This window comes from Globicephala melas, chromosome 5 (assembly GCF_963455315.2).
Source record: "Globicephala melas chromosome 5, mGloMel1.2, whole genome shotgun sequence".
Classification (NCBI taxonomy): domain Eukaryota; kingdom Metazoa; phylum Chordata; class Mammalia; order Artiodactyla; family Delphinidae; genus Globicephala; species Globicephala melas.
Window position 1 is genome coordinate 89,269,280 of NC_083318.1, and position 25,154 is coordinate 89,294,433.

The following is a 25,154-nucleotide window of genomic DNA, read 5'->3' on the forward strand; positions in this document are numbered from 1 at the left end:
TGTGTTAGAATGACATGTTTGTTGGGGCATAAATATAGCTTGATTTTCTAGAACTTGGGGGCTTTCATGGTTGAAGTGAAACAGGAGGGTGGAAATATAGCATTGCAAGAATATAGAGTGCTTTAGAGTTATATATCTATACCAACAAGTATCTATGGAGTATCTGGTATTTGGTAGGTATTATTTTAAGCAAGTATGTAATGGTGTGTAAAACAGGCAGAGTTCTTCTCATGGAGCCTGTGATCTTTGTGAAGCTAGTTATTTAGTTCCATGTTGATAGCTGAATAAATTGAGACAAGAGGAGGATAAGTTTCCCAAGATTGTCTACTAAGTAGTTGGTAGCTTTACATCTGTAAATTATTACCTACTGCCACGTAGCCATGAGATCCATTTTAGTTATTAAGGTAGGAGTTATTTTCAGTCTTATGCTGGTTAATTTTACAAGAAAAATATTATGCAATGTAATAGTCCTGGTGGTGTTTTTAGCAACCATAACTCAGCTTCTCAGGTATACTCATAGTATATATTATCTTCCTTGGAATATCTACAGAGTAATACTGAGCCTGCCAAGTATATAAACCTAAACTTGTAGCAATCTCAACATTAGAGGAGGATATAATAGATCTTTGTGTGGGGGAGGGAAGGAAGTGAGAGGGAGGACTGGAGCATGTGACAAAGTCATGATCTTTCAATTGAATAATCTTATAATTTAGCAGAAACATCTGGGCTTTCCCAGATGGCATCATGATGGTAATTCATCAAGGGAACCCTTTTGTGCTAACAGCAACTAGTGAACTTGGGGGGAGAGGATGAGACTTTTCTTCTTAAATTGTAAAACAGTGACCCAGGAAGCCTTGGGTAACAGAACTTGTGAGTTTTACAAATTGATGTAGTTGCACAAGTTGACAAATTTTAAGAAGCACTATTGTGTGCAGAATAGGAACTAAGTAATAGGAGGAGTCAGCTAACTGTAAAAGAAGTAAGTGAAGTGGTCTCTTACCCTCAAACCTGTTGAAGAAGAATTGGCATACCTACCAGAAATCTATTTCTGAAAAGTATCTAAATAATATCATTTAAAACGAAAAAATTAGAAATAACCCAAATGCTCACCAGCATGAAAATAGATCAAAAATTGTTTATACATACAATGGACTGTTACCTTGTAACACAGCAGCCCAAAGGGTAAAGTACAAGCTACACACTACAATGTGGATAAGTCTTAGAAAATGCAGTTTTGAGTGAAAGGCTTAGGTTATATACAGTATCAAACCCTTTTCGCTACAGTTAAAAAAAAAAAACAAGCTAAAATATTATTTAGGCATCCGTGTATTTGTAATATTTCTAAAATAAGACAGTGATTTACACAAAATTCAGAAGTAGCTGCCTCAAAAGGGGAGGCAGGAATTCAGAACAGAGAAGGAGCACGTAAATGAAAGACACTGGTCTGTTTCTCCAGTTGGGCAATGGTTTCATGGGTATTGGTGATTTTTTTTTAAGAATTAAAATTAGGCATCGAAGTTTGTTATTTAAAGAAGTTCTGAAATGAGTCATTTTAGAAAATCGTTCCCCCCCACTTCATTTATCTTTTAACACTTCTGGATGTATCAGGTGTTCCTAATATGTCCACCCGGATAAGTAAATGTGGCGGGAACTCGGTAAGATGGTTTTTTCAATGGTACAGTTAAGCAAGTGACATCCTTCACAATAGTCAGGAAGAATCTGGTTTACCCTTCGCCAGCACAAGCAGAAAGATACATGCTGGATTCTCAGCTTCTCAGAAAATGCCCACTTGGGAATTCCCTGTGCTCAATGGTTAGGATGCAGCACTTTCACTGCTGGGACCTGGGTTTGATCCCTGGTCAGCGAGCTAAGATCCTGCAAGCCTTGCTGCTTGGCCAAAAAAAAAAAAAAAGAAAGAAGAGAAAATGCCCACTTATTAAAAACGTAAACTAGATGTATAAGGGTGACTAAGTGGAATATATGGTTTGTGAAACATTAAGGTGTAAAGTATGAAAGCGGTTAAATTTTTTCTCTGCTTCAAATCTTAACTTTGTTGAAATAACTGTTTAGGAAATTTCAAGAGGACCTTGCCTGTGTTACTTTGTTTTTGCTTTTGTTTTGTTTTCCTTTATTTTCCCTGAGTAAAGTTTAATCCTTGGGGTGGAGTGCTGAAGCTGCAAAGTATAGAAGAAAAAATGGACTTCATGGGCATTCTAGAAGCAGCTGGGGATCCTGGTTCTGCCACTTGCTAATTGTGTGATCTTGGGCCAGTTATGTGGCTCAACTTTGGTTTCCTTGAATGTAAAGAGGGAATATCAATACCTACTTTGTAGGATTCTTTTTTTTTTTTTTTTTTGGCTGCATTGGGTCTTCGTTGCTGTGCACAGGCTTTCTCTAGTTGCGGCGAGCAGGGGCTACTCTTTGTTGCGGTGCACGGGTTTCTCATTGCGGTGGCTTCTCGTTGCGGAGCACGGGCTCTAGGCGCGCGGGCTTCAGTAGTTGTGGCTTGCGGGATCCAGACCGCAGGCTTAGTAGTTGTGGTGCACGGGCTTAGTTGCTCCTCAGCATGTGGGATCTTCCCGGACCAGGGCTCGAACCCGTGTCCCCTGCATTGGCAGACGGATTCTTAACCACTGCGCCACCAGGAAAGTCCCAACTTTGCAGGATTCTTGTGAGGATTTGATATGATATTTACAAAGCACCTAACAGAAAATAAAAATTCAATAAATGGTAGCTACCTTAAGTAGTAATAATTTTTCCACATCGTATAACAGGGACATTGGGTGTGACAAATCAGCCTTTGTCTTATAATAGTAGCTGAGTAAATATACTTTAAAGGAATGTAACTACTAACTTTGAAAAGTGAATCTCATTTGCTTTGAATCAACCATAATGTGGAAAATTCATGCTGGGTGAGCAGTTAGAACATAGTATTGTTCAGATCATTATCTTGGATTTGAACTTCACATAGCCTTGTTAATTCTGTTTTAGGGCCACAAACTGTACCCCAGACCTCCTCACAACTCTTTTACAAATATATGCTGTTATTCTCAAGTGGAATCAAATGAGAAAATAGTTCAATGCAGCTTATAATTAGTGTGTTTATGAGAAAAGATTATGAAAAATAAGTTCAAGGTTTGTATGTCTTACTGATGACTTAATATTGCCCTTATATTCTAAGCTAATATGTTTACATAGTAAAAACATTACCAAGCAATATTTAAAATTATTTTTATTAGTCCTCTATTTAGTGTGTGTTTTCATAGTAAGTTCATTGCTTATGAACAGAACAATGAGTAACTGTCATGTTGAAGACTCAAGAGTGGTTACCTGCAAACAGGTATAACTGGGTAAAAGTACAGGTTTTCCTGCCCACCCACAGTTCTTATTTCTGAAATAACTGCTAATACCCCCTCAAACTGATAGGTATGGGAAACTCAAGGGTAACCAGTGCAGACAGGTTTTTCTCTCCTTGGCAGAAGTTTTAGTTGCTTTGGGCTTCCTTCCTTGTGTCTACCTGGAGAGGACCTTTGGAAGGAATGTTAATCAAGTTTCTGTGCTTATTGACCTAGATGTTTTTGTTTTGCTGGTACGTTGTAATCAATCCAGATCTCCTGTTCAGGGTTAAATAAATGCTTATTGTTTGGTTGGTGGGAAGATTGTCCATCATGGTTTGTGACAGGCTGAATTCAGATGTTGGTGGACACAGGCAATCCCAGAGCATTCAGATTAATTCACATATTCACAGTTCTATATTTTAAGAATGTATCAGTGACCTAGAGTCTTGATGTCATATGTACAGATAGCCAGGGCTCTTTGGTATTGTGGTTCCAGGAACTATTCAGTGTAATTTTAAAGATTTTAATGACTGCTTAACGGTGTTTTGAAGTATTACATGGCTTAAAGTGAAACTATAAACTATCTCCCTTTAAGTTTTAATCTATAAAGATGTCTGGCTAGAAAGGAATTGGACTGTAATTAAATGTGAATGTGTTAAATAAAGACTTATATTCAGTATTTGGATATGTAAACTCTGCTTCCTTGAGGAAGTGATCTTGTCTTAAGCTGCATGCCCAGTGCCTGGCACATGGAGTACTCTCAGTGAATATTTACTGAATGAATGAATGAATGAATAGCTCTGGTCCAGATGTAGAATAATGTTGGAAGAGATTTAAATAGAAATGAATAAACCTAGTTGGAAAATTTTATTTTCCTTAGTAACTTGCTGATGTTCTTCCTAATTATAAATAAGCATATATGTATATATATTCTTACATTGTACCAGATTGCCTTCCCTCTAACAATATGAAAATACCTGTTTACCTACAGAATCTGGTTCTGAGCATTTTTTCTTTGAGTTGAATCTCAAATTAGGATGGAAGCATTTATGAATTTTTTTGTATTTGCTGTAAACACTTTATTCCAGTATGGCTTTCCTTTTCATTTACTTAAAAAAAATTTGTTTTATTGAATTACAGTTATTTACAATGTTATGTTAGTTTCAGGTATACAGCAAAGTGATTCAGTTATTTATATGTATGTATGTGTGTGTATATATATATATATATATAAAATACTTGGGCTTCCCTGGTGGCGCAGTGGTTAAGAATCCACCTGCCAGTGCAGGTGACACAGGTTTGAGCCCTGGTCTGGGAAGATCCCACATGCCACAGAGCAACTAAGCCCGTGCACCACAACTACTGAGCCCACACACCACAACTACTGAAGCCCGTGCACGTAGTGCCTGTGCTCTGCAACAAGAGAAGCTACCACAAATAGAAGCCTGCGCACTGCAACGAAGAGTAGCCCCTGCTCGCCGCAACTAGAGAAAGCCCGTGCACAGCAACGAAGACCTAACGCATACAAAAATGAATAAGTATTTTTAAAAATTTTAATAATACTCAAGGAGAAATTTTTCTTTCAGTTTTTAGATAACCCTCTGATAAGAAATCCTAGAACACAATAAATCATCTTGGGACATATTTCTTGAAGTTTTGTGCTCCTCCTAAAAACCAGACCCTTAAGTAAAAACAAACAAACAAACAAAAACTTGTTTTCAATCGTCCAAAACATTTTCAAAGAAAATCTTTGTCATCCCTTATCTCCTTGTTATTTATGTAGCTCAGAAAGCAAGTACCTAACTTCTTGCTACCAAGGCATAATGGTCTCCTTGGATAGTATAGATACGTGGGCGGGTGGGTAAACTGGTAGATTGGTTTAAGAGAACTGGATAATGTGCCCTTAGCATGTTCCAAGATGGGAGAATTTTTAAGGTACTAGAAAATAATCTAATGCAGAAACTTGGTAAATACAGCAATATCAGAAGGGGAGGGGGAAATTGCCATTAATCAGGAAGGATTTTACTTTTTTCACTTCAAGTTTTTTTTTCTTGCACTTCTGTCCTGTCTACAAAGTTAGGTCTTTGTACTTTAGAGAAGGAAATTATGAATGCCTGAGAGTATGGTATTTAAATGGAAAATCTGCTTTAGTTTTTCTTAAAACACCACCTTTAGCAGAGCAAAGAATTTTGATAGCTAAGTATATAAGGAAAAAAGAGGTGAATTATGTGCTTGTTAAAGTAATTAACTACCTCTTTTACCATCTTTGCTGTGCAGTATTACCCAGTATTAACTGTCTTCCTGTTATCCAGCCCTTTTATCCCACAGAGAGGGGAATTGATGAGGATATGTGCATTGTGTTATGTCTGATCACAGTTTGACTAGCATAGTCTGGAAGTGGGTTGTGCAGGATGAGAGCTAGCAGCCTAATTGCTCTCCCTGCATCAGCAGCATCTATAAAGCATCCTGGGAATTGCTCGCCCTACGTTCAGAGCAGCTGGTCACATGAGCCTGAATTTTCAGTTCAGTTCATTAGTCAGCCATTTTGGTCAACACCCTGCTTACTGCGCACGACCAATCCTATTAGAACTCAGCATCCCAGCTCCTCTGAGCAGATCCTGGAAGTGATTTCTGCAGTTCAGGATTTTTTTTTTAAGCTAAATCGAAAATATTGGTTTATTTTTTGTTCGGTTTTTTTTCTTTTGTACTTTTTTTTTTTCCTGCACAGAGAAGGAGGATTTTTCACTTACTCATACAGAGGCCAGTTTTTCAAAGCCAGCTAAGGTAGCATCGGCTGTGCAGGATTTCAAGCCTCTGGCTCAGCTGAAAAAGAAGGAGGTAGGGAAGGGAAGATAACAAGAGAGAAGCTGGAAGAAGACAAGCATCATCTTATTTTGCTAGGTGGTAGGAGCTGTCTATGAGAAGAGATAGGGTAGAATTGTTTATCTTGAACAGTTAGTTCTTAAACCATAAGGTGTGTTTTTTTTAACCTCCCCCACCCCGTTTCTTGAGAGCTTTGTTGCAGAGCTTTGGATTGGGGGTTTTTGTTGAGGAGGCTTTATTTTTGTGCGGGGTGTGTGTGTGTGTGTGTGTGTGTGTGTGTGTTGTGGTCCCAGCTGAGTCATCATGTCGGCTCTGACGCCTCCCACCGATATGCCGACCCCCACCACTGACAAGATCACACAGGCTGCTATGGAGACCATCTACCTTTGCAAATTCCGAGTGTCTATGGATGGAGAATGGCTCTGCCTGCGAGAGCTGGATGACATCTCACTTACACCTGACCCAGAGCCTACCCACGAAGGTATGGTTAGAACCCATCCACTAGTATCTCACCAGCATCCCCATTGTTACTCGGGCTGGGAGGGTCAGGGAAAGGCAGGAAGAACCCATGCTGTAAACTATTAACAAGCCTGAAAACCTTTCATCCTTACCTACCACCAGCTCCCCTTCTCTACTTTACTGGGAAAAATAATTTTTCCCTGCCCCCTGAGGTATCCTTTCAAAAGATGCTGGTGCTTGTTTAGAGTTCTTTGTCTTGAAGCCTCTAAAAAGAACATTTGAGGTCACTTATCACATCTGACCCTAATCAACAATGAAAAAGCTATTAATTCTGATTAGATGCTAAAATATTATAGAAATTGTAGTGATTCTTAATAAAGATAAAAAAACATGACCATAATTATAGGGTTGTACATGATATAGTTGAAAGGCTCATGAAGGGTATCCTATCATCAGGATATAATGTTAAACAGGCTATGATATCTAGAAAATATTTGGTCAAACATTTTTTTCTTTAATAATATAGATTATAAGGTTAGATGAGAAAGCAGTTTTCCATTCAGTGCTTATTTAATGAATATGGTGTCTTAAAAAAGCACAATGCCTTAAAAAGGCATGATTGATAAGGTAATTCCTTCCCATGGAACCTATTGGCCATTGCTTTTTATAAGTTATTTGTGGTATCTATGATGACCCATTTGAAATTTCCACTGTCAGTACCTTTGAGACCTTTGTGGTTCTTGACTTGTGACTTTCTCCCAGAACCTTTTCTAAATTGTGAGAGCGTTTCATCTTCTACCCCTAAATTCTCTTAGTACAGTAAGAAAGAGAATTAACATGAGTCATAATTTGAGTCAAATTGTTTTGTATTTTTATGTAGTGACCTCTTAGCTAGTGTTTATTCTCTACCCTTAAAATAATGAAGACAGAAATGCTCACGTATGAGAATAAATTCTTCATAAAATCTGCCTAATATTTAGACATACTGCAGGATAGAGGGCACAAGGTGAATTGCACTTAGCAATTGGGTTAGGAAAAGTGATTCCTTTCCCTTGACCTAGTGTCATTGCAATCTTATCATGACTCAGATTTCACTCTTTGTGTCTGAAAAGGATTTTATTTTCCCAGTTAGACACTTTTAGAGAGGGTTAACATCACAACACAAAGCATTCATTTGGGTGTGTCTTTAAGGGCAATGTTTAAGTAGTTTTTAAGGCCCTTTGCATCTTTTAACAATTGATTTGTCAGCTGGACAGCTTCCTTTGGCTCTAAGTTTCAGAATGTACACAGGGGTTAGAGGACATCAGCTAGAACTGCATACAATGCCAGTACTGTTAAGAACAGCCTCCAAAGCTTTAAAAATCTTTAGGGAAGAAAAATACATTTTTAGAAGGCTACCAAGAAGTCTTTTAGCAAATGCCTCAATTTGCATATTTTGTTTTAAAATATATTCATTTTGAGAGTCATGTGATATCAAATATTCCCTTAATTATAAAATTTAATGTGTCAGTGTCTCAAAATAACTTAACAAATTTAATAATTTGAATACATATTTGTTTTTTGAGCAAGATTCCTGTGAGTGAACAAAAGTGAGCTGTTTGGTTCACATAAGCATTTGTAGTGGTACTGTTTAAATTCAATATGGAGAACTCTGTGATGGAAAATGTATGAGGGCTGCAACCTAAGCTTAAGTGGCACATCCTTAGATTAAGGGAAACAGACAAATAGGAAGTTCCCAACACCTTAGAGTCAACTCTGGAGGGTGTGGAGGAAAATAGAGAAATGCTAACAAATGCATTTTGGAATTCTGCCTTAAATTCGGTAAAAGAAGAAACAATTTCAAATGATTAGCACTAGAAGTAATAAAAGAAAGTCCAGACCCAGGAAAACATCTATAGGTTTAGTGATCTAGGAAACCAGGTAAATAAAATACAGGGATTTTGTTTCCTTGCTCCACTGGCTAACTCTGGATGTCTAAACAGTCATTTGAACCAAAGAAATGTCTGCTTTAATATTGATGCTAGTGACAATTGTTAAGTTTAATTTAGCTACTAACCTTTAAGTGGTGATCACCAGGCCAGTGATAATGGGAATCTTACTGTGTTGACAAAATGGAGCACCTGGTGCCCAGGCACAGGAGTATTCATAGAATACTTCAGACATCTGACCGCGCATCCTGCATTGGGGCCCTCTGACTCCCACAAGAGAAAGTGGGCAAAAGCATAATGTATCCTCTTAAGAGGATAATATAGACTAACTTTGTGGCCTCAGCACTACAAGCATTGCGGTTTCCAACTTTTGTTTTCTGAAAACAGTTCCTTCCTTCACTGTGCTGTCCAAAGTGTAGGCCTGGACCTAGAATTTCTGCCTAGCTTAACTCTTAAATACGTGGGAATAAAAACTCACTTAATTATTTCAGTGCTTATTGGTGGTCAAGAAGGTGATCTTTCTCTCACTTCTTTTAATACACTTTTTTTTGAAAAACCTGGAGCAAATCTCCAAACCTTTAATTGTAAGGAGAAGGTTCAGCAAAGGCTTCATCCAGTAAGTGACACTTGGGCTGGGCTCAACCTTGCGTGATAACTAGACCATCACCAGGCTGACACCGTGGCCGGTAGGGGTTGGAGGGGACGTTTCAGACAGTACATAGTGAGCTGGCCAAGCTCGGGTATAACAAGTAGTTAGGACTGGTACCTACCAGATAGTAGGTTAGGAGGATTAAATGAGATACTTAATGTAAAGTGCCCTATAAATTTAGTTATTTGTGTAATAGTTATTCATGGAGCAGTGGTTTGAGCTGCAACAGTTTAAGCCCCATTCTTAAATCTATTGCCGTTTTAGTGTGTATTTCTGTTTTTATATCTAACTTTCTGGAGTAGTCTAAACTAGTTGTTTACCAGACAGACTAAAGGTTAGTAGCTTAAATTCATATAAACGAGAAAATAATCGGTTAAAAATAAAACGCAGTTATCAAGAAATACTTCTTTTCCTATTAACCTTCTTTTAAAGAAGAGGAATCTGACATTGAGAGGTGAAACGCAGATGATCGGTTTAGTACAGTTATAATATACCGTTTGGTTATAAAGACAGCTATAAGCTTTGAATTATTTTTTTGACTTAGAAAATTTCCTTCTCAAATACAGATAATAAGAGGCAGACTACGAAGAAATGATACATTGAGCAGGCACATTGAGGAGAGAATCTCTGCTCAAGTCTTTGATTTTAGTGTTACTAGAGAGAACTGTATGTGATGGCCGACTTCAGACGTGCTGTTACTGCGTAACTCTGCAGTTTTCCCCTGGTAGTTGCATTTTGCTTTAGTGTTCATTAGACTATCTGGCACTTATACTGTAATGTATAAAGAGATAGCTTATATGTAACATCTGTGAGTGTAGTAATGATACTGCACCACATGCAAGGAGTGTGTTTTGGTCTGTCAGTTGGTCAGAAATATTTATTGGGCATCCCTTCATGCAAAGTCCAGTTCTAGAGACTAAGAAATAGGTGGCCCTTGCCCTCAATGAATTCACAGTCAAGGAAAAGAGAGAAAAGAGATGAAACAAAGATGTCAGAGGCTGCTGTAAAACAAGTGTGAACTACTTAGTTGCTAAAGGACAATCCTGTTCCTTAGGAACTGGACATGGAATTCAAAGCCAGGTAACACTTAGAGTGACCACACTTCCCAAAGGACAGTATGGGTGTAGATTTGGGATCAGGTTTTTCCATTCAGTAGGGAATATACTACTGATATAAAAAGCAAGGAAAAATCCCCTGAAGATGAAATGGAAAATGTTTGTTATCTGGTGACTGTGGAAAGTGTCTGGTGCTGAGATAACTCCATTGACATTTACTAACGTACTCTTACTCATTAATATCACTGCACACTAGTAAAACCCCATTCTGCTTGGGACCTGCATATGTTTTAATGAAAAAAGTGCCTGTCCCAGTGGGCATTTTGTCAGGGGAAGCCAAATGGCTGTTTACCAAGAAACTTCATAGCATGAATTCACTACAGTCTAGTGCAGGGCTTCTAAATCTGGAAACCATGATTCAAAAAATTATATGTAAAATTTTACATTTGTGCTTTTTTTTTCCTAGGGGAAAAATCCTTAGGGTCTGTTAGAACCCCCAAAGAAAAAAAGCAGTGTTTAAAAAACACAGTTTTTATCATAAGATCAGAATTTATGCTCCACACTATGCTAGGTCCTGAGGTACAGCACAGTGAATAAGCCCGCTCCTCCGTATTTTCTGAGCTTATTGACAAGTGGGAAGTAGGGTAGTTCAACAAGTAAAATGGCAATCACTGCAGTACCATGGTACAGAGCCAATGTATGAAATATATATGTATGAAATTATATAAACCAGATTTAAGGCATCTGGCTATTGTAGTTTTCTGCTATGATTAAACAAATAGTGCTGTATGTGTTAGGCCATAAAAGAGGGATTTATGTGCTCCGTTCCACAACAGAAGCTTAATTTTGTCTTTCATTTTAGTTTCCGCAACTACCAGGATCTAATTATGTCACATCCAGATTCCTACACCTACTTTTAGCTTTTCTCCAAACCATTTCTCTTCCTATACTGATTCATTCTTTATAAAATTGCCAAATGAGTCTTCAAGAAAGTAAACTTTTCATTCTTGTACAAGAGCCTGTTTCAGGCAGCCTTTATATTGAATGTAGAATATTCCTGAAAAGGTGGTAGTGGTGGTGGTGGTGTAGCAAGAAGAGATGCTATGTTTTATTGAGCAGCTACTTTGCGCCAGGAACTGTTTCCTCTAAGTAATATATATGTATTATCTCATTTAATCCTTACAAAAACCCTTTGAGCCTAGGTACTGTTATCCCCATTTTACAAATTGACAGATTCAGAGATGTAGTAAGTGTTGGAGCCTCCATCCAACCCACATGCAGCTCACCTACACCGCAATTCAACAGTAGACCTGTGTGTCATAAAGAACATCTTCCTCCCAGTCTCTGGTGACATATTTCCAGTAGTTTTGTACACAATTGAATGTGGCATTGACCAACTTATGTCCAGTCAGTGAGCATCCAAATGAGGCCAAAAGCATGCCAATTGGGGCAGGCTTGCTGATTGCCATCAATTAAATTGGATACCTTAGCATTTTATCCACTTGGGGTTTTTTTTCCTCTTTCCACCCGTTTTTATAAAGCCCATAAAAATATTTACATAGTTGTGCAGATGCTGCGAAACAGTAAAAATGGCACACTGCTGAAACTGACCTGGTGGGCAGGCAGCACCTTTATGTGCTAAATTTAAAATGTTTCTCAAGTAGATGTGCAAAATGACGTGGAAAGCTGATTGTGGTAGCAGTAATGTTCATGATTATGGATTGTCTGAAACAGTAACGACGTTGAATCCTTATTCTTTAGCTAACTATTCCCATGCCCTTCTTTTGGGTAATTTTACTTATCAAATGTTTTTTCAAACTCCTTTTCAATGCTTACCTATTTCAATTAGGCTGTGATTCTGCACTTTGCCAAAACCCTGATTATTCTTGTTGTTATACTATTCCCGCTTTAGATTCTCCGTGCTGACATTAAATTAGGAAAGGGTTCTTCAATGAACCTTTTCCAACAAGTCCAATATCCTTCATCTCCTGAATCGTTGGATACTGTCTGTGTCACTTGATTGAATGCACTTTAAATCATTCTCCAGTGATTTATTTTAACCTATGTGATTCATACTTTATGAGATTATACAGAAAGTTCTTTAGGGTAAAACTTTTGCATCCTTCAGAAGGCCTTATATTACTGTGTACTGTTTATTGTAGCTATCTACCACACTTTAGGTGAACTCATTAATGCCTCATAACCCCAGAAAATAATCATTCTTAAAAGAAAAGTTTATGAAAAGATTATTGGAATACCTTCCCTCTATTACACATAACTTACGTTTCTGGGTATTTTAAATTTTTAAAAATCATTTATCTCATATTATAGACTCATTGTATCTTATTTCAAAAATGGAAGTTTAGGGCTTCCCTGGTGGCGCAGTGGTTGAGAGTCCGCCTGCCGATGCAGGGGACACGGGTTCGTGCCCTGGTCCGGGAAGATCCCACATGCCGTGGAGCGGCTGGGCCCGTGACCCATGGCCGCTGAGCCTGCGGGTCTGGAGCCTGTGCTCCGCTACGGGAGAGGCCACAACAGTGAGAGACCCACGTACCGCAAAAAAAAAAATGGAAGTTTAGTACAACAAATAATTTGTTGTTGTTGTTTAAAATGTCTATGAATAATATTCAGTGCTGATGAAAGTGTGGGAAGGCTCAGATAGGGCTCTGCTAGTAGGATATATATTGGTACAGCCTTTTTGGAAATCACTTTATCGGTGTGAACCAAGAGCCTTGAAAAATTAAGTTCCAGTTGTTTTACCAGATATCTATCCTAAGGAGATAATCAAAGATAAAGGCAAAATATATAGGTATATATATTTATCACTGTATTATGATTTATAGTAGCAAAACTTTAAATGCAACTTAAATAACCTAATAGGAAAATTGTTCAATAAATTGTAGAGCATCAATACAACAAACACTAATAATGGTGTTGTGCAAGAATATTTAATGGCAGGGAGTATTTTTTTAAATATAGTAAGTTTTATGGGCTTCCTTGTGGCGCAGTGGTTAAGAATTAACCTGCCAATGCAGGGGACACGGGTTCGTGCCCCGGTCTGGGAAGATCCCACATGCCGCGGAGCGGCTGGGCCCGTGAGCCATAGCCGCTGATCCTGTGCGTCCGGAGCCTGTGCTCCTCAACGGGAAAGGCCACAACAGTGAGAGGCCCTCGTACCGGAAAAAAAAAAAAAAAAGTGGAGCTACTGCTTTAGATTCAATTTCCACTATAATTTTTTAATATTTCTAGTAAACATCTTGAGTTTTTCCAGGTCACAGGTCAGGGTTTATTTTTTGGCATGCTTTGTTTTCAGAGCTGTCTAAATGCTGCATGCTGTGCACAAGGGTGACCCACAGCACTTAGACTTAGGTGCATTTAGTACAGCATTTGATTTATTCCTTTCCTGTGTTCAGAAAATAAAACCTGAGTTGTTAGATTCTCTGTTTTACAGAATCGTGTTGTTCTTTGCTTTCGCTTTGGCACTCCTCCTTTTGTAATCTGCCCTCAGTGAGATTATTGGAATATCTGTTGCCACCAACCCGGTTAGCCTCATAGTCAGGTTCTCTCGAGTTGTGATTACGTGTGCACAAGGCAGTCTTCGTGAACTTCTCAAAGTGAAGAGGTTATAGCTTTTACTACCATCTCAGAAGCCTACCAGACAAAGTTCTTTGGACAAGGTGCATCCCTTCTTGTTGTTCTGCTCTGGGAATAGTCTGGCTAGTCACCTTTCCAAGGTAAGTTTTACCCACTTGCCTCTGAGATTTTATAAAGTCCTAAATCTGGGAGAGAAGTATCAGCAGAGTTCCATTTGTACCTCAATCTGTAATGAAACCATAGAAGAGCTACATGTTTCCTCTGAGCTGACTGTAATGTGCTCTCCCTAAAATCAGCTTTCTCCTTCTGATTTCAGGTCTGCTTTCAATTTCTTCCCAACTCCCTAGTACTCCTGTCACTGGAGTCTGCTTTAGTGCCCTGTCATTAATCACAGTGCCTTACTACTGTCTTTCCTCTTTATTGGTGAGCTTTTTCTGGACCGTTTTTGAACGGAACTTTTACTTTAATTTGTGACTTTCTTAGTGTAGTTCACATTAACTCTTCTTTGGGTTATCAGCGCCTAGTGCCAGAAGGTTATTTGTCCTAAGCTAATCATGGACATCTTTGTCATTTTCCAGAGGTACATGCTGTACCAGATTAGATAACTAATACTCAGTGATGGATCTCAGATTGGAATTCAAGCTGTTGGATTCCCAAGCCTGGGTACCTGTGAGACCTGGCTAGGAAGAGAGCAAGGCTGTCACTTGAGAGCGCCCACAGTATTCTCTGTGCTTCAGTGTGGTTCTGTATTATTTTGGGTTTGTTGGTTGTGCCCCTTTTTTGGGAAGGTGGAGAGTATAATGGGGCATGATTTTCCTTTGCTGTTGTTCTAACCCCACTGGGACTGCTATGAAGTACTTTTGAGTACAGGGAAGTAAATACTAAAATTCATTCCCTTGCAATTTTTTTGTATTTGAACTTTGCCAGAGAACAAATAGCTGAATTTGATGAGCTTAGAAACACATGTGTAGAGGGACAGTGAAACATACTTATTGTCAAATGACCCCTAAGTATTTATTTTTCATCATAATTAAATTTCCCCCAATAAAAAAATATTATATCAGCATATTGAAAATACTGGGGTTCTCTTAGAAAAATATATTTAGAATTATATATATATATATGAATTTTAGTGAAAACGACTTTATTTTTAAATTTGTATAATATACTCTCATTTAAGAGTCACAGAATACAGACAAGTAAAAATATATAAAACAGTAGAATTCACCTAAAATTCTAGCACCTATCAGTAACCACTGGTAAGGTCTAGCAACCTGATTCTCTTTTTTAATATATACACATGTGGTTCGTTTACAAACTCGCACAATTTTATGCATGTAAGGTCATCACATACCTGTCTTGTGTGACCTGCCGTTCTTCTCTCCACTTCAGTAAATAGAAATCTCTACTGCCTCATTTAATGTCTTCACTTGTTTGGATGTGCCATGATTTCTTTACTCCCTTATTATAGATACTTAGGTTATTTCAAAATTAGGCTACCCCAAACAGTTTTGGTACATCATTATGTTTATAAATTGAACACTTTTCACTTGAACAATTTCATTTTTAGAAGTGGAATTTCTGGGTCAAATAGTAATATATTTTACTTTTTATATACACATTTCCAAGCTGCAGTAAACATTAAAAAAAAATTTAATGCCATGGTGTCATGAATTTTCATATTGGCTGCTTCTTTGCAACTCATTTTCATCTTTTGCCACTGCAGTTGGTTGTGGTTTCCCACACTATTAAAATCTGAACTTTCAAAGGAAACAGTTGTGGGGTTTTAGGACAGTTGATTGAGCAGCTGCAAACTGCATGATAATGTTTTATCTGGTTTTTTTTGGGGGGGGGGGTTCTTTGAGCTAGTGACAGTGTCCTAGCAGAAGAGAATGAGTTTTACTGTTGATTGTACAGTGAGAAATTTCACACTTCTCTAAGATTGCTATGGTTTACTTTCTACAATGAAAAGGCTGCTGGAATTTCTTTTTTCTTTCTCCAAGAGCTGTAAAACTTAGGGTATGTATGAGATGTACTCTGTGTTATCTGAGAATTTCACAGTGTCCTCTTTTACGGGCAGCAGCTACCCAGTTGAGGTCCAGTTAGTCAGAGACGTTATTTTCTGCCATTGCAGCCATTCAGGCAAGAGGGCAAAGGGTCTCCTGATGCAGTGGAGGCCCCTTTTTTTCATCCCCTCACTCCCCGTCAGGCCCTGTGTCACCTAGCTGCTCACCTGACTTAGGAATCTGTTTTATCTAATACCAATCCCTTTTTACCTTGTGTCATAGTTACATAGTTCTCCTCAAGGGCAGTGTCTCTGGATATTTCATCTTTGTCTCTTCTGTACAGATTAACTGTCCTAACTGCCTTAGTAAAGCCCTGTGCTCCCCGTTCGTGCTCAGCAAATATTAAACGGCTCAAATGTTGATAACTGTATTGGAAAAACCTGCATTCCTCCTCTTGTGTCTCTCTTTTACTTTCACACAGAACACTTCACTTCCGACACTTCTTGTCACCAAATGTGTGGGATTTTTCCCAATACCAAGCAATTCCATGACACCAGCTGGGTGTCCCACAATTTAACTCCTTTCTGACTCTGTCTACCTGGAGATAACATCAGATCCCACAGATCAAAGGCTCAGACCCTCAAGACTGTTCCCTCCCAGCCCACAACCATAACACTTCAGCTGCCAAATGCAAGTTGTAGGGCCCCAGGTCACCCACCACTTCTCTCTGGCTGGGCTACAAATCACAGATTCCCATGACCTCTCTCTTATATTCAGTTATTTGCTAAAGAGCTCACAGAACTCAGGGAAACACTTAACTTAACGTTTGCCAGTTTATTAGAGGATATGATGAAGGAAACAGATGCACAGCCAGATGAAGGGATACGTAGGGTGAGGTCTGGGAGGGCCCAGAACGCAGGAGCTTCTGTCCCTGTCTAGTTGGAATGCATCGCCCTCCCCGTGTGTGAATGTGTTCACCAACCTGAAAGCTTTCAAACCCCATACTATTGGGATTTTAAGGAGCCTTCCTCACATGGATAAGACCAATTTTTAACTCCATTTTCAGCCCCTCTCGTCTCTTCAGAGAGGTGGGGGAGTGTTGCTGATAATTCCAAGCTTCTAATGATGGGAACCAGATCCCATTCAGGAGCCACCCAGAGTCACCTGATTAGAACAAAAGATGCTCCTACTGTTCTTAGCACTTAGGAATTTATACGGTTTCAGGAGGCCTCTGTCAGGGACTGGGCATGAAAACCAAAGATATATTTCTTATTATAAATCACAGTGTCACAGTAACTTTTTTTTTTTTTTTTTTTTTTTGGTGGTACGCGGGCCTCTCACTGTTGTGGCCTCTCCCATTGCGGAGCACAGGCTCCGGATGCGCAGGCTCAGCGGCCATGGCTTACGGGCCCAACTGCTCCATGACACGTGGGATCTTCCCGGACCGGGGCACGAGCCCGTGTCCGCTGCATCGGCAGGCGGACTCTCAACCACTGCGCCACCAGGGAAGCCCCACAGTAACTTAATATTACCTTTTCCAGGACCATTTGTATTTCTTTGCAGATATTTTTGTTTTTTATTATACTTTGAGGAGAAGATAGACCTTGGCCTAAATTACTGGTTTATTATAGCAGGACCTCTTAGCATTTTTTTTAAGTTAGCTTGACAGTTCCTCTGCTAATATTTATTATTAGGTTACCAACCTAATTATATTATTGTTTAACAGTGTCTCAGCTGCTAAATTTGTCCTTGTTCTACTTACATTGACTTATGTTCTTTCCCTGTGTTTAATAGTTAGTTTAGTTTTTTTGTTTGTTTGTTTGTTTGTTTTCCCAATCCCATTACCTCTATTTCCTTTGAATAATTATGGCAAATATACTTAGAGGACTCCAGTTTGTAGCCAAATCAAAATACAGGGCACATATTGGTTTCTTATAAATGTAAAGTTGACATTGAGTACCTGTGATTTGCTAAGTACTTTAAATTAATTAACATTCACTTTCACAACAGTCCTTCAGAGTTATTTGTGATCAGTGGTTGGGGCTTCAGGAAGGCTGTCCCCTCAAGAAACTCTCAAGAAACTCTAGTAAACTTTTAAAAAGTAACACTCTAAATCAAAGACACCTAGCCTCAAGGAGACAGTGTAACTTGGTTGCTTTTGTCTCTAAACTTGACTGCAACTCCCTTGTCTATAGTAATAATACTCCTGAAGAGAGAACATATCGAGAAGAGAGATCTCACAAGCCTGGGTACATAAACAATGGAGAAGCACTTTGAGTCTATTCCAGTGCTTCTCAGGAGGGATGGAGCTTCAGCTCTCCCTCATGGAGAGAAAAAAGAAGTAGCTATGCAGGGTCCAGTGTCAAAGCTAGGCCCTCTTTTACCAGACCACACTGCATCATCATTGAGTCACCACGTACCGTAAGAACAACTATTTTACAGTACCACCTAATTAAATATTTCCAGAGCTAAGTAAATTAGTCTCCATGTTTAGCCGGGAAATGGTTCAGTGAACCTCAAATAACCTATGCTTCCTAATTCAGGGCCTTTGTATAGTTCCAGCCTGTCTCTTATCTCTTGACTTTAAAAGATTTCTTTGTTCATATGCATCTTAAAAATAAGATGATAGAGTCTGTTAGGAGCAGCATTTTTAACTGCTTTAAATCCAAGCGTTTAGAGTGGAGTGGTGGTCCTGACATTGCATTGGTCTCATGGCACCACACCCTGTGACAATCCACTTGGCATTTATAAGGTATGCACTCCTTTCCTTATGAGTCAGTGTTTTGAGTGAACTGAGGCTGTCTGTTTAGCCAGAGTAACTTTGGAAGCTCCCCTTTACCATTCACTTTAATATAGTGCACATCTGGCACAATTCTGATTGCTACAGCTCTGCACTATGCATTATCTAGAGCAAAATTTTAATCCAGACCTATCTTTTGTATCAACCAGCAAGGCCTTAGATTATGCTTCTTTGCAATTTGTGAATATGTATTATGATACAAATTAAAGGTAATATAGTTTTTTAGACCAGGCAAAACATGCTCAAGTCAACAAAGTATTATCCCTAGAAAAAGGAAATGTTCTGGGAAAGAGAAGAGTTGGTCATGCTGCCACCCACCTCTTTGATTCATGTATTACATACTTTTGTTTTTATTGTTGTTGTTTTAATAATTTGAACATATTCCAGAGGGCACAATTTTTAAAAATCTTTTATAAATCCTTCTTTGGGGGTTATAAAAGAGCATTATGGTATCCATTCTTTATTACAATAAAACTGTGAGCATGCCAAGGTAAAGTGGGTAACAACTTTAAAAGGAGAAAACATACCTTTTACCTTTCTGGGGAGGAGGGCTCTTTTAAATTGATTCCATCACTCTGACACTCATAATTTTAAATGTTGTTTTAGAAACAAAACAAAATATGTCTGGTTGGAACAGAAAAGTGCTCTAGGTGGCCCATTGCAAGGGGAAAATCAGAGAGATCCCTTGTACCCACACCCATTTCCAACTAGAAATTCACTTTCCTGAGCTCTTCTTTGCACAAATCTTGGAGTTTCTTTATATTTTGCTTTAATAGAGTAGACTTTTATTAGGTGACAAATGTAGTTTTTAGTTAAAGAAATGAAGAATAAAATAGGAAGTCACCTTACGGATTTTCACAAGGTCACATGGCAAGTCTGTATGGCAAACTAACATGATCGTTAAAAGAATATTCTTATGAATCTATAATCCTACATAATATAAATCTGTAGCATAGTATATTTTCAGAGGATTATACTTGAAAATCATATATGCAAATGTATATATATGATGTCTTTTAACACAAATTCATTGTAAAATAATAATATTGTGCTTTTTCTGTATGAGATACTTTCTAAGTGTTCTAGACATAAATCCAAAAAAAAGCTCTGAAAGCCAAAAGCATTTTTCATAAATTTGCCTGAACTCATTTGATGCTAAAACATGACCTGAATTTACTTCAGGCTATTTATAGTCTTTATCCTATTTAATCTGAATATCCATATGTGTCCTGCAGAAATGCTGATGTGCTTGCTTGTGAAGTGCTGTCTCAGGCCCTGCTGGTTCTACATGTTGGCCTCAGTATATGCCGTTTTACCTTTTTAAAAAAAATAAAATTCTGCCTTTCAGAATACATTTGGCCAGAAAATATTCAGCTAAAAGATTTTGGACCTGTATTTGCTCTTTTTACTCCTTGCAGCAGGGCTGTAAGATAGGTAATCCTCTTGTCCATGGTTTATAGATGAGGAAACTGACTGAGGAAAAACAGATGAAGTACCTGGATCAAGGTCATACAAACAGTAAGGGGTGGAGCTGGGACGTGAGCCCGAGTGTTCCAGCTCCTGAGTCTGTTCTCTGAACTATCATGTTCTCCTACCTCTGTTTATAAAGTGACTTGCTTGGGATGTTGACAGAAGTTAGGAATTTAATCCTGGTTCTCAGAGCTGTACTCCTGTGCTTGGTTTTCTAAGTCATTGATTTCTAAACTTTTGAATTGGGGAACGGTACAAGTGTAATAGGGTATAGGTACTTGCATTCTTTTTATATTACCTTTTATATTACTTTTTATATTGCCTATCTTTGTGTCTGACCTAACCAATAATCTCTATATATGTAGTTTTCAAAAAAGTTCCATTTTAATCACATATCACTTTACTAGATCCCCATCTGCTTCCCTGTTTTCTGAATTTAAATTTTAACTTTTTATATATTTGTGGGGTTTTTTGCACGTCTTTACAGGATAACTGAACATATATTTCACATTAGAATGAATGCTTACATTCCACTTGAAAATCACTATGCCACGTGAGAACCAAAGTTGACCAGTTTAATTACAGTGTTAATATAATGAACTAGTGAGTAGGACAAATGATAAATTCTTTTTCTGGATCATTACTCCAAGTTATTGCTTCAGACCCTATGCTGGCTTCCATGATAAATTTTTCAAGAAAGAGGGCTTGTCATGGGCAAAGTATTCTTTGCCCATTTTCTCATTTCTGTTATGCTTCATCCTCTGAGAACTTACCTTTATTTGTATTTGCGTATTTACACATATAAAATTCACATGATTTGGTGGGTTTAATTATGAATATTGCAGTTGTGTATAATACCATGGTTTCAGAGTTACTGAAGGATGAACCTAATCCATTTTTTAAAAAATTTCTATAGGTTCTCAAAATTCATTTCAGAACAGATAATGATCTTACAGCTTTAAGACACTATTAGAAGACACTGTAATAAAGTATCTATTATATTTGTAATCGTGACATCTGTGTCCTTTTGTCTCACATGGAATATTCTGTATACAAGAACACTGAGTTTATAGTAAGAGGGGAGAGAGAGTACTATACTTTTAACTGAATAAACATCTGTCTTTTTTGAATTATAAGTGATTTATCTTCAAAACAGCAACTTTTCCTTTATTTTTGTTTGGGGGAAGGAGAGCTGTTTGGGTGGAAGGCTCGGGAAAGGTATTTAGGGTATTCTTTGGTTGTTTTAGGAAAAGTCACTAGTTTTGCATCATGATATTTGGCCTGAGTCTAAAAAACATTCCACATGTTTTTTTAGCTTCACTGAAGGGATCAAAAGAAATACTGAATGAGGTCAGTGTTGTGTACACTAGAATACAGAGTCTCATCTTGATTTTCAGTGGGAAAATAAAGTCTGTTATTTATGGGATATACAGATCCCATAGAAAATCTGTGAAATTAGAAGCCTTGAAATTATTAATCTTAGCTTTGAGACCTATTTAATAGTCATAGTTGATATTTCTGCTCGGTTAGTGTCACATTCCTCTTTGGGTATGTTCCCAGCGCTTTTCACTGCTAATCTCTGAGTTAAGCCCAAAGAGTTCTAGGCATCTCCCTTTCAGTTATCCCTTTTGAAACCTTGTTTTTAATAACACTTTTCTTTCTTGGCTTGCATGACATTTTATCTTTCTTTTCCTTTCTTTTTGCTGTTTGCAAAGACTCTTGGGAGGATTTGACAGATTTGGTGGAGCAAATGCGCGATGATACAGAAGGTGCGTGCCACACCAACATCTTTCAGTTTTCTTTTTCTTTTCTTTTTTTTTTTAATCTTCTAACCACCTTTTGATTGTTTTCCATAAGAGGAAGTGTCTGCTTTAGGTTTTATTTCCCATGACTGTAACTGGAGCAGTAAGCATATTCGCCAGATTTTCCATGCAGGTACTTCGCACAGGATTAGGTTTTCAGAGTCTTGCATTTAAAAATCTTTATCTTTCTGGTTCCAAGTAAAGTGGGATTAATATATGTTTATGCTGTTCCTTTAAGATACTAATATGTTCAAAGGGGACTTTATTTCAAGATTATATCATTTTTCTATGGCTGTTTTTTCATGTGTTAGGAAGATGTAAATTTTTTATCATTCATGAAAAGAAATATATATATCTATATGTATTACCATGAACAAGCAGTTTAAAAACAAACAGATCCCGGAAACTTCAAGTACCTGGAATGTTGCTCTGATTTGTAGATTTCCCAGGACATTAAGTCATTTTGAGCTTGGTCATGTAATAGCATTCCCTTCTGGTGGAATTACCTTGAAAAGTAGCACGTATGTTCAAATGCATGAAGGTTCCCCAAACCGATAATTATTTCTTCTATAATTGGCACCTAACTTTAGGGATCTCAAGGTGATTTACACATTTTATAATAAAGATAGAAAAATTGAAGTTTGGCTCCACTTTATCATTTTACATTCTCCCACTTTGGCTGGGCACCTACAAGTCCCCCAGCCTCAGTGTGTGCTCTCCTAGCACACGCACACCCACCACTCTGTCCACACTGGCCTTTTCACTGACTGCATGAGCTGACCTCAGCCTCCTCTCCTGCATTGTTCCTGTGACATCCCACCCGGAGCATTTACTTCCCTTCTCCCTCCCCCTGTGCCCCCTACATCCCCATTTAGTCTAGATGAGAGCTCTGTGAAGCGCTCCCTGACAGCTTTGGCCCAGTTCATTTCTCCATTCATTCAAATCCTGCAGAACTTGGAGCCTAAGGCTTTTTACTTGTTCTCTAATTCTTGTGTGTTTACATTCCTAGTTAAAGTGTAAAATCCTTGAGAGCAGAGATTGTCTTAAACTTCTTGGTATTCGTATCAGACTTAGGATGGTATTGTCCTCCGTAGATTTGGTCACACCAGACAAAAAACTAAGGCAGTTTTCTCTCTCCAGTGATGCCCAATAGTTTCTTCTTCAGCACTTTACTTTGAATGAGTAAATTATCCTGAGTTTCATCTCATTTCCTATAGTCAAACTATCTTTTTATTCCATCTTTGATTCTACTTTTAATATAGTTACATGTATTTTGATGAAAAGGTAGATCAGTATTGTCTAGTTGATTGACAGTTCATAGACAAGAAAGAAAAGAGGACAGTGTTGATTCATTCAGTGAGTACTGATGTTAGCTGCCATTATCATTATTATTATTATTATTTACCAGGCACTAGATAGGTTTAAGGTTTTGATTCCTTTAATAGACTACGTACTAAAGAAAAATGCTGCATATAGGCCAACAAATCTGTGCCCTTCTTAGAAACTTCTTCCCTATGACTTAGCCCTGGCAAAATTCTATTTCTTTGATGCAAGGTACTACTGCAAGAATCAAGCCTACTCTAAGAGTCAGCCTCCTCCTTTTCATTTCTTTTTGCTGGAATTTTTGTGAATGATTGTCATAGGTGAAATCAAAAAGGGAAACCCCCGGAAGATGTGTGAATTTTTTTTATTATAGTATAGTTGAATTACAATGTTGTATTAATTACTGCTGTACAGTGAAGTGACTCACTTATACACTTATATACATTCTTTTTCATATTCTTTTCCATTATGGTTAATCACAGGATATTGAACATAGTTCCCTGTGCTATATGGTAGGACCTTGTTGTTTATCCATTCTATATATACCCATTTGCATTCGCTAATCCCAAACTCCCAGTTCATTCCTCCCCACACCCCCTTCCCATTGGCAAACACCAGACTGCTCTCTATGTCCCTGATTCTGTTTCTGTTTCATAGACAAGTTCATTTGTGTCATATTTTAGATTACACATATAAGTGATATCATATGGTATTTGTCTTTCTCTCTCTGACTTACTTCACTTAGTATGATAATCTCTAGTTACATCCATGTTGCTGCAAATGGCATTATTTTGTTCATTTTTATGGCTGAATAGTATTCCATTGTATATATGTGCCACATCTTCTTTATCCATTCATCTGTTGATGGACATTTAGGTTGTTTCCATGTCTTGGCTATTGTAAATAGTGCTGCTATGAACATAGGGGTGCATGTAAGAAGATGTAAATTGTGTTACTTTGATGATCTTAGTAAATTACCAGTAAAGTGGTATATGGTAATGTTGGCCAAGAACTTACTTACAGAAAAGTCTTTCTGGAATATAGCTTAAAAAAATAAAGTCAGAAGGGGAAGGAAGGGGGAAGGAAAATGGCTTTTACTTGTTAACTTTTTTTGAGTCATTTCATCCTTGTCTTTTTTATACAATTTTCTACATTTCTTCTCATTTCAGTTATATGAAATGCTAGAATTTTACTGTTTACATAACTTAGAGTTTTTGTAAATGAGTACTTGTAACAAGAATGAACATGAGTTATGGAGTATTATCCACATGTAATACCCAGAGCAGCTCAGGGTCTGGGGAGGAGCCTGCAGTCCGAACCGGAGAAAGCTGCTGATGTATGTAGGCTCAGATCTTGTCAGGAGACCTTCACTGCTGAGCTGTTTTAATTCTGTTTCTTATCTGTTGTTATGGTTGTGTCATAAGAGGTAGCTTTTTAATAGGAAATGTGTTAACACTGGCTTCCAGCCTCCTGAAAATCTGCTTTTTAAAATAACAAACTCTAGGAGGTCACAGATTTGAACTGTTAGCTTTGGGGTTTGGTTTTTCTTTTATTTTGTTTTGATTTTGGCAAGATTGAAGGTTTTTCTGGTGAACTGATTTCTTACAGTGATGGTTGGTTTTACAGTCAATGTGTCTGTAACTCCTGTCTGGTAGAATATGAAATGTCTTCTTAGGGTGGAATCGTATCATGCTTACAACATTGATCAATTATCTCACATCTCATCTCATTATATGCTATTAATTTAGGTCTAAAAGTTTTGAAACTCACTAGAAAATTATGAAGATTAAATGAAATAATAAAAGCACATGGTTTACTACCTTTAGCTTCTCAATAAATATTGAATTCCTATCTGTACTTACTACAAACCTTTTAAACCGATTATGTGAACTTGCAGTTGCCCAGAT

At 37.9% G+C, this 25,154-nt stretch overlaps 1 protein-coding gene across 6 annotated transcripts in view; it reads left to right on the forward strand.

The window, feature by feature from the left end:
* RUFY3 (RUN and FYVE domain containing 3) overlaps nucleotides 1-25,154 on the forward strand; it is an 83,851-nt gene that overhangs the window by 9,744 nt on the left and 48,953 nt on the right. Inside the window, exons 1-2 of one of the 6 annotated variants that reach the window (XM_060299440.1) lie at nucleotides 5,814-6,642; nucleotides 21,838-21,891. The exons of 2 other annotated variants lie outside the window; for them this stretch is intronic. In XM_060299440.1, the coding sequence (XP_060155423.1) occupies nucleotides 6,465-6,642; nucleotides 21,838-21,891 (232 nt within the window). In that variant the 5' untranslated portion in view covers nucleotides 5,814-6,464. Of the gene's footprint in view, nucleotides 1-5,813; nucleotides 6,643-21,837; nucleotides 21,892-25,154 lie in introns of those variants that run through there. 3 more of the 6 variants (XM_060299441.1, XM_030877808.2, XM_030877815.2) reach the window with 3 other exon arrangements.